At 41.0% G+C, this 10,870-nt stretch overlaps 1 protein-coding gene across 2 annotated transcripts in view; it reads right to left on the bottom strand.

The window, feature by feature from the left end:
- gstcd (glutathione S-transferase, C-terminal domain containing) overlaps positions 1–10,870 on the bottom strand; it is a 62,747-nt gene that overhangs the window by 23,473 nt on the left and 28,404 nt on the right. For both annotated transcript variants that reach the window (XM_014007741.1, XM_014007742.1), the window contains one exon: positions 329–444. In XM_014007741.1, coding sequence (XP_013863195.1) covers positions 329–444 — 116 coding nt within the window. The remainder of the gene's footprint in view (positions 1–328; positions 445–10,870) is intronic.

The raw sequence follows: 10,870 nt of genomic DNA, 5'->3' as shown, positions 1-10,870 counted from the left end.
GAAAGCTCACTTGTAGCCATCTCCACAATGAATTCAATCTGTGCATTTATTGTTTTAGGTTTGTAAAATAAAACCATAAATGGTGGTTCCGATGAAAATTTGACCCATAAAATAATATAAAAATATCTTTGCAGTAACTGGACAGAATAAATTAAACTTTTCTACACTCCTAGACACTATAGTTGCACAAAAAAATAATTTATAAATGCAAAAAAAGTGCATTTAGCATGATATGTCTCCTTTAATATGCAGTCATGGTCAGATTTCTTGATTGAGGTTGGGGTTGGGGGTTCATTGCATTCCTGAGTTGATGGATGGGTTTCAGTACCGTTCCACTGCAGAAATCCACAACTGTGCATCTTGGTCTGGCAAGCTCCGTGACCATGGCAACCAAGTTATTTAGCTGTTGCATCTTTCTGACGGCACGGATGTTTGACATTTTCCCTGCACAGAAGGAAATAAAATTACAAGTTCTTATTGCACAAAATGGAGAGTGACAAGTTTTTTACAGCTTAAAACTCAGTAGGGGATAAAGAACACCCACTTAGAGAAGAAAGACTTAGCAACAATGAAAATATAAAATGATCTTTAAGAATATTATTGCACTGTGATGGCTATAGATGTATAAAGAAAAAAAAATAAATCCAGCTGCATATTTTCATTTGTTGCTTTATTGCCCAGGAGTGAGCAGGATTATTTTCTATCCAAAACCTGCTTAGATTATAATTCACAACCAACAATTCTCAGTAATGGTTATGGCACACAGATGAAAAGGCCTCCTCTGCCTCATCACAGTGATTCCCACCATCTGCCAGGGAGCGCAAACAATTTCTCATCATAAAAAGTGGGCCTCAGAGCCAAAGTCAAGTGTCTGCGTGTTGTGGAACTTCCCACTGCTGTGTGAGCAATATGAATCCCATTACCTCAAAGCAACATGAAACCTCCTGCATCCTCACTCTTCTGGTGCAAAATACTTGTTACTTGGCTATTGTGCTGTGCAGATGTCGTTTTGTGCTCATATCTAAACTGAAAAGGGTATAATTTGCCCCTGAGTTGCATCCATGTAGTAAAGCCTAAAACAAAAAGAAAACATTTTTCTTACACAAGATCACTGTTGTTAACAATGCTTTTATTAAACTAACAGGTGTATATATATACAAAACATATACATTTTAATTTTTAAACTCTAACATAAACTAATACTGAGCTAACCTAATCACAATAAAGAAAGTGACAAATAAGATGGGGAAAATATCCAATATGTTTCCAGCCAGTGCTTTCAGATGTGAACATCTGCACAAACTAATAGGATAACACTAGACCCTAATTCTGATTTTGGGGGTCTTTGTCAAAACATTGCACAGTTTTTTTTTATTTAAATGCAGACTCTGTTGTGCAGGTCTGTCACCACAGAAGTTGATTTCAGCTTAAATTGTACATTTCAAAGTGTAGTTCTGACTGCAGTATTTTCACATGTGCCCTGCTCAGGGACATCTGTTGAAGTCTGTCGTTCTTTGTCCTTGGAATGTTTTTTTCCCTCTCTCACAGTCTTTACAATATTCTGTAACCAATCCTTACTTGGCCAGATTTTTCTGACGGTCATAGCACTCTAATTTCTTTGTTTCTCAGTGTGGAAAGAAAATGAAGAAATTCAGACAGCTCACACCTATTCTTGTTGCCTGGATATCCAAAGCAAATGGAATAAAGCTCGAAATTACATCTTTCTATTAAAAATGTTATATAATTTTTCATTTATTTTTATATTCATAAACTGACATACTTTTCACAGGAGCCAGAACCTTTCTTCTAACTGTTTAAAGTGCTCTAGATCAAGTGTTCTTCAAGATTTCTGAAGGGTTGTAAAAGTTTTTCTTTGACACCCATGGAACATGGGCTGCATTTCCATCAATAAATCCAGTACCTGACCAATTTCACATTTTTTTTTCTTAAGCAATTCACTCTGACCTAGGCATTAAAAAATCTGAGAAATGTATAGTCAAGACCCTTTTAAAAAGTTTATAATATATTTATATGATTGGGAGCAAAATATAAAGAAATTATGGATGATTTAAAACAGCAAACTACTATACATAAAATATACCTGTGAACATATAAATGAAAAATCCAACATTTGTAATTTGAATTACAGGAACTCTGTAAACACCAAAAGTAAATAAAAAAAAAGACATTTCTCAGATGACAAAGCCTGAAATGAGTCATTTTATTTCTGGTAAAAAGAAAAATATATCTTTTGTATTTATTTAATTGTTTTTCTGAGAACTGCAGGTAAATAATTTCATAAATTCTTTGAAGTAGAGAAGATAATGTCCTGAAACAGTTTTTTTCCTCTCCTTTTTTAAATTAAAACATGCCAATGATTGTGTTTGTAGGACAAAGCAGACTATACAGTATCAGCAAACAACTATGTGCAGATGACAATAAAAATATTAAGGTTTGTGATGAACCTCAGCTTTATGGTAGATGTCCAGTAGATGTATGCTTGTTTTACCCTAACATTTGACTCGGGCATGTCAACATTTACTTTAAATTAAAACTGTATTTTTAATTTTTCTCCATCGAGCCAAGTGACAAAGAAAGTTCATCATTAAGCAACTTAATCTGCATATGCATATTATTTGCACTGCACAGTTTAAAGTTGTGACTTGATGAAAAGTTCCTTGAAAGTAGTGGTAAATGGATTAATATTTTCAATTTCTGTACATGAGAACTTTGATGTTTTGCTGCCATTCTGAACCTAACCCATACAAAGCTCACAGGGACACGGGACATTATTAAAACCCATTTAATATCAAAGCTTTTCTAGCTTTAGGGTATCAATAAAAAATGGATAATGGATCTGTAGATCTTTTAAATTAATGATCAATTTTACCAAATATAACTTCAAATCCAGCAAAGTATTCTATAGTAGTAGTTAACACAAACAGTATTATACGATATAAAGCCCAAAGACATTTACAAATTTAAACTGATGTTATAAATGAGGCTGCATTTCAATCATTGCAAAAAATAAACATTATACTCTACAGAGCATGCATTCATTGTATACTTATCCCATAAATAGCCACTGACCTTATTCCTTGGTAAACAGGCAGAGCAACAAGTAATGGCTCTAGATTTTTTTTTTAAATATACACAGTAATACCTTCCAGAGGGACATGCGACACAAATTGTCAGAGGATCTCAACATTACAGAACAGTTTAAAAAATCATTCTAGGTGAGATTCAGATTCAAAGATTCGCTGACCTATAATGTACAAAGTATTTGTGTAAAACCTGATTTTCATTTCTGAAATCATTCATAAACAGTTTTAGATGATGCTCTGACAAAATACTGAAGAAATGTGAAAAAGTACCAACTACTTTAGTTCAATATTAGATCTTTGAGCATTTGATGAGTTCTAATGGGTGTTTACGTATAATCTGATGAATATAAATGGACAATCTGAATGATTTTTTAATCTTTGGATTTTCTGTTGATTCCACAATCAGTGTTTTTCTGCTCCTTGCAAGCTCAGAGTTCACACCACGGGATACCTGTCACATCTGTTCATTTCCCAATCATGGTGCTAATTCTTATATAAAAAGGGTCTAAGAATATAGTCTGCAGACTGATGTGATTCAAAAGCTGGCAGCCTGAAAGAAAGTACAAAGACATGAAAGCTACAGGCAAAATGCAAACCGTATGAGGCTCTGCATTAGGAGAACATGCTTTGCTCGACAGAAGGGTTTGACACCTCAGTGAGGAGAAAACAGGCTGCAGCAAAGTCACCGTGGGTGACTGAGGATCAGTTAACCTGTATGTCCTCTGCTTAAAGGTGTGTATTCCTGCTTCTGTTGGCAGTGAGCCACAATTTCCTCTTTTCTCTCCTGGTGGTGCTCATGGCCTTATCAAGCAGGTCCATCACACAGATTAGAATCTGAAGACAACGCTGTGACAATAAGGGGGGATGTGCAGGATCCTGCTCTGATTCCTCACATGACAAGCTGGTTTATAAAACAAACCCAAGCACAACCTAAATAAAGTTTGGATTATTTTATGCTTTAGAAAATATTAAATATATTAACTAATCATTTAATTTACATGTTTTGAGTAACAACTGCTATTTGGCCGATATGAAATACTGTAAAATAAAGCAAAAGGTCTTTTTTTATCTTAAGTGTTATGAAGTGAGTTAAGAACAAAATGTAAAATTTTATGCTTCATATTACACAGAGGACATGTTACTTTTTGGGAATGCAGAAAAACAGATCATTCAAAGCCCTCGCAGCATTAAAATGTGAAAAATAATTAGTTTCCCAAAAGTTTCAAAACAGGAAACTGGGGCGGCTGTTTTTGTAGCATATTGTTATGAAATCATGTAGAGAGCTTCATGCTTCAATACTGAAAGGGGAGAAGAGCCAGAATGTGTTTTACTTTGCACAGATCCGTGGACATTAGCATATCATCCGTCACCTTTCATGTCAGAGTTTTGAATAAATCATCTAAAGATGAGAAGGGACTGAGTTAGAGCATTTAGGCCAAACCTTTAATAATGACTTTAGGTGCAATCTCATGCAATAATGCAAAATGTATTAGCACTTCAACTGTGTGTTTTTAATGATTCTCAGCTACCACATTAAACTCAATACTTGTTATATCAATATCTGTATTTGCTAAGGTAGATTAACTGTGGTGACCATTATCAATTCAGTTCACTTCAAAATTTAAGTAATTGTAGATGCACATCCTGTGATCACTTTGAGTGTTTTAAAAAAAATCTGTCTGAGTCACCTGACATTTTGCTAATAGAAAGCGTTGACTCCAACAGTCAATGGCAAAGCTTTGAGCAAATTAAGACATAAAAAAATGATATGTGCTATCAAATACTTAAGCTACTACCACAGTCATTTAACTTAAAGGAGCAATATTATATAAAATCAACTTTTTTGAGATTTTTATTAGGATGTAATGTTATCCTCTCATCAAAAACAAACCTAGAGTCTTGCTTTGACTCATTAGCCGTGTTTCCATCCAATTCTAATTCGAATTCTGAGTGAATTTTTTTAATTTCGCAAAAAGGAAAGAATGAATAAATGTGAATCAGACGTGTTTCATCAGCTGGCTTGAAGTGAATCAGTTACGTCAGACGCATATGTGTAGTAAACAGGAAGTAAAAGTCACATCTCAGGAGAATGGAGAGAAGTTATCAGGAACATGTTACTACCGTCTGGAAAGTTGTAATTATTCTGTTATCAACTAGTTCTGGCGCTGTTACATGCTGTCTGGAGACGTAGAGAAAGAAATGCAAATTTTTTCACTATACGGGAATAACTGAGAAGACGCCGACAGCGGGAGGAGGGTCCAGCTGCAGTCACGGCTGCAGTCACTCTGGTACCGGTACCGGTTTCAAACAGACAGCGAGAAAAGCTGATCAACATAAGGTAAACGGTCGCTATGAGGTAAATGTTCACTAAAAAAATGCCTTTGAGGAAATGGTGTTCATTTCAATAGATTTTCAGATGCCAAGGAAACTACACTGAGGTTCTGCATCACAGCAAATACTGACAAAACATTATCACCCTCTCACCTCTGCCACCGGGCAGTAACTATGGATGGAAAACTCTGACATTGGGATATTACACTTTCCTAATTTTTGCTTTTCCACACCTAAGAGATGGGTTAAACGAAATAAATAAAAAAAACACCACTATAAAGACAAGAGAGATTGAAATGGACACTATTTGAAATTAAGGCTTAATTAAGGCTTAATTAAGGATTGTATTCTATTCAAACTGATTTATAATGCTTTGTTGCTCACTTCATGCCTGAAACCTGCCTAAGAAGTTGTGACAATAGCAGTATGTCAGATGAAAAAAATCTAAAGTTTCCTAAATTAAATTTTTTTAGTTTTTGGTTGCAAATAAATCAGTAAACATCATCAAACAAATGAAGTGTTGACATACTCTGCCGCTACTTGCACACATGGCAGAAGAATAGAATCACATTTTTTTAACATGAAACATCCTACATGATGATACTCGAAGTTTCTATATTACGTTGGCATCAAAAGAGTGAAACTGCTGCCAAACTATCAAGATTTTTTTTATATATATTTTTTACTTTTAGCAACAATGACTGAAACCTTTCAAGGAATTCACACGAGATTGAAGTGACAAACAAAATGTTATAAAGACAAACACAAGGGGAAGAAGCTGCTCACTGTGTGCATTTTTGAGCTGCTGTAGAATGTCTGTCAAAACATGACCTGACATCGCTGTAGGCGAGATGTCTGCATAATTACTGAACTCCAACAGGGCCTCTCACAGGTCATGGCACATTTCCAATTTGTCTGCACTGTTAGATTTTGAAATGAGCACCCAAAAGAAAGGTGACGTCGATGTAGCTGCTCTAAACACGTCCAATTACCCATTTTCCTGACGTGTGTGTGTGTGTGTGTGTGTGTGTGTGTGTGTGTCTGTGCGCGCACGCTTCGTTGCATTCAAACACGCTTTACGCCAACAAAAGTCTTTACAATAAGCATTTTAATTTATGGCAAGACTGCATTCCTGTCAACAAACAGTTTAAATTGAAAGCGCGCATGTAATCCTTTCATTATTCTGAGTACTTGCAAACATTAATCCTCCTAATAACACTTAAATAAAAAGTAACTATTTTATGCCAAAGTGTCCCAAAGGGATTTGCAAAAGCTTTTTGTTCTTCTTACAGCTTTTTAGATTTCATGCATTTATCACAGTAATATAACTTATCCATCACTGATGTGTACAATATCCTAAAAGAATGATTTGGGGTGGATTGGCTAAACACAAAAAAAGAAAAGAAAAGAAATTAACATATCTTGCTTTGTAGTCGTTTGGACACATGTTTTATTCTAGCATTTATTGAGACATTACTGTGTCTTTCTTAGCTATAAAACCAGCCATGTGACATTTTAATATTGCCAAGAAGATCATCTTACATTCACTGCAAAGTTCAAACAGAGTCTGTGTCTGTGGTGAGGGGCACAGTTTGACGTAGACAATGACCAAAATAAACATAATTGTACATTATTGCACTGTATATTTTAAGGTTTAAAACATAAGTGACATAAAATATTGTTGCTCTGCTTATGAAGCTGTATTTGCCATGGGCACAGAAAAAAAATATCATTTACAAACCTCTCTCTGGGCTGGCATGATGGTTAGATGGTCATGATGGAGAGGTTTGAGTGTCCCGATGATCCTAGGAACTATGTTGTCGGGGGCTTCGTGTCCCCGGTAGGGTCACCCAAGGCAAACAGGTCCTAGGTGAGGGATCAGACAAAGCGCAGCTCAAAGACCCCTTATGATGAGTGCCTTAAATGAATTCAGTGTTCCCTCGCCTGGACGCAGGTCACCTGGGCCCCACTCTGGAGCCAGGCCTGGAGGTGGGGCACGTTGGCGAGCACCTGGTGGCCGGGCTTTTGCCCATGGAGCCCAGTCGGGCACAGCCCGAAGAGGAGGCATGGGTCCCCCTTCCCATGGACTCACCACCTGTGGGAAGGGCCAAAGGGGTCGGGTGCATTGTGTGTTGGGCAGTGGTTGAAAGTGGCAACCTTGGCGGTCTGATCCTCGGCTACAGAAGCTGGCTCTGGGGACGTGGAATGTCACCTCTCTGGTGGGGAAGGTGCCTGAGCTGGTGTGTGAGGTTGAGAGGTTCCAACTAGACTCACCTCAACGCACCGCTCTGGCTTTGGAACCAGTCTCATCGAGAGGGCTTGGACACTCTTCCACTCTGGAGTTGCCCATGATGAGAGGTGCCTAGCAGGAGTGGGTATACTTATTGCCCCCCATCTTGGCACCTGTACATTGGGGTTCACCCCGGTGAACGAGAGGGTAGCCCCCCTCCGCCTATGAGTGGGGGGACGGGTCCTAACTGTTTTTTGTGCCTATGCGAGTAAAAGCAGTTCAGATTACCTACCATTTTTGGAGTCCTTGGAGGGGGTGCTGGAGGGCGCTCCTAATGGGGACTCCCTCATTCTGCTGGGAGACTTCAACGCACACGTGGGCAATGGCAGTGAGACCTGGAGGGGCATGGTTGGGAGGAATGCCCCCCACCTCCAAATCTGAACCTGAGCTATGTTTTTTTATTGAACTTCTGTGTTTGTCATGGATTGTCCAAATACGAACACCATGTTCAAATATAAGGTTGTCCATATGTGCTCTTAGCACCAGGACACCCTAGGCCACAGTTCAATGATCGACTTAGTTGTCGTTTCATCTGATCTGCAGTCGCATGTCTTGGAAACTCGACTAAAGAGAGGGGCGGAGATGTCAACTGACCACTACCTGGTGGTAAGTTGGCTCCGGTGGTGTGGGAGGATGGCGGTCAGACGTATAGTGAAGGTCTGCAGGGAACGTCTGTCAGAGTCTTCTGTCAGACGGAGCTTCAACTCACACCTCCGGGGGAACTTCGAACACGTTCCAGGGGAGGTGGGGGACATTAAGTCCGAGAGGGCCATGTTCAGTGCCTCCATTGTCAAGGCAGCTTACCTGAGCTGTGGCCGTAAGGTTGTCAGTGCCTGTCGTGGCAGCAATCCTCGAACCTGCTGATGGACACCGGCGGTGAGGGATGCTGTCAGGCTGAAGAAGGAGTCCTATCGGGCTTTTTGGCCTGTGGGACTCCAGAAGCAGCTGATAGGTATCGGCAGTCCAAGCAGATTGTGGCTCGGGTGGTCGCTGAGGCAAAAACTTGGGCATGGGAGAAGTTCGGAGAGGCCATGGAAAAAGACTTCTGCGTGGCTTCGAGGTGATTCTAGTCAGCCATCTGGCATCTCAGAGGGGAAAGCAGTTCGCCACAACACTGTTTATGGTGGGGTGGTGCGCTGCTGACCTCAACTCGGGATGTTGTGGGTCAGTGGGCAGAATAATTCTAAGACCTCCTCAATCCCACCGACAAGTCTTCCCATGACGAAGCAGAGCCTGAAGACCCTGGGTCAGACTCTGCAATTTCTGGTGCCGAGGTCACTGAGGTGGTTAAGAAGCTCCTCAGTGGCACCTTGCCACCGAGGAGATTCGCCCGGATTTGTTATCTTGCGGTTTAACTAAAGAAGTTGAAACAATGAGATTCGCCCAGAGTTCCTTAAGGCTCTGGATGTTGTAGGGTTGCATTGGTTGATATGATTCTACAATATCATGTGGACAGTGGGGGAAGTTCCCCTGGATTGGCAGACCGGGGTGGTGGTCCCCCTATTTAAAAAGAGGGACCGCAGACTGTGTTCCAACTATAGGGGGATCACACTTCTAAGTCTCCCTGGTAAGGTCTATTCAGGGGTCCTGGAAAGGATGGTCCACCGGATAGTCAAATCTCAGATTTAGGAAGAGCAGTGTGGTTTTCATCCTGGTCATGAAACAGCAGACCAGCTCTGCACCCTCAGCAGGGTCCTGGAGTGTGCATGGGAGTTCACTCAACCAGCCTCCATGTGTTTTGTGGCCTTGGAGAAGGCGTTCAACCATGTCCCTCGGGGACACCTGTGAGGGGTACTCTGGGAGTATGGTGTACCAGGCCCATTGATATTGGCTGTTAGGTCCCTGTCCCTGGTGCTAGAGCTTGGTCCACATTGCCAGTAGTACGTCGGACTCGTTTCCGGTGAGAATTGGACTCTGCCAAGGTTGGCCTTTTTCACCGATTCTGTTCATAACTTTTATGGACAGAATTTCTAGGCGCAGCCAAGGCATTGAGGGGATCCATTTTGGTGACCTTAGGATCGCATCTCTGCTTTTTGCTGATGATGTGGTCCTATTGGCTTCATCAGATTGTGATCTCCAGCTCTCACTGGAACGGTTCGCAGCCGAGTGTGAAGCAGATGGGATGAGGATCAGTGCCTCCAAATCCAAGACCATGGTCTTGAGCCGGAAAAGGGTAGGGTGCCATCTCCGGGTTGGGATGGAGATCATGCCTGAAGTGGAGGAGTTTAAGTATCTCGGTTTCTTGTTCATGAATGAGGGAAGAATGGAGTGAGAGATTGACAGGCGGATTGGTGCAGCATCTGCAGTGATGCGGGCGCTGTACGGGTCTGTCGTGGTGAAAAGAGAGCAGAGCCCATATGATGAGTGACCGATTTACCAGTCGGTCTATGTTCTATCCTCATCTATGGTCATGAGCTTTGGGCAGTGACCGAAAGAACGAGATTGTGGATACAAGCGGCCGAAATGAGTTTCCGCTCCAGGATGGCTGGGCTGTCCCTTAGAGATAGGGTGAGAAGCTCAGTCATCCGAGAGGGACTCAGAGTAGAGCCGCTGCTCCTCCACATCGAGAGGAGCCAGTTGAGGTGGCTCGGGCATCTGGTTAGGATGTCTCCTGGATGCCTCTCTGGTGAGGTGTTCCGGGCATGTCCCACTGGGAGGAGGCCCAGAGGAAGACCCAGGACACGCTGGAGGGACTATGTTTCTCAGCTGGCCTGGGAACGCCTTAGAATTCCCCTGGACGAACTGGCCCAAGTGGCTGGGAAGAGGGAAGTTTGGGTCTCTCTGTTTAGGCTGCTGCCCCCACGACCCGACTCCGGATAAGCGCAAGAAAATGGATGGATGGATTTACAAAACTTATTAGAACAACTATAAGATAAATTTTGTTTGACCTTTGAAGATTTTTAAGGCCTTTTAATACTAATTCTGCACAGCCTTTCATCTAACTCTCATTAGTTTTAAAGTTCTAATCAAATGTGACACACTCACTAGTGAAAAACCAAATAGCAGTTGCAGCCATGATGGAATAAGAAGAACCTGCTGAATAAGAAGCACCGACTTCTCAGAAGCTGCTGACTCAGTGTTTGCTTTAGTGATTCCCGTCTTTTCTGGGGAACAGAGGAAAGGTGTGTGTGTGTGTGTGTGTGTG

Source organism: Austrofundulus limnaeus, unplaced genomic scaffold (assembly GCF_001266775.1).
Source record: "Austrofundulus limnaeus strain Quisiro unplaced genomic scaffold, Austrofundulus_limnaeus-1.0 Scaffold44, whole genome shotgun sequence".
In the NCBI taxonomy this organism is placed as follows: Eukaryota; Metazoa; Chordata; class Actinopteri; order Cyprinodontiformes; family Rivulidae; genus Austrofundulus; species Austrofundulus limnaeus.
Note: the sequence above shows the minus strand (reverse complement) of the source record. Positions and strands in the feature narration are given on the sequence as shown.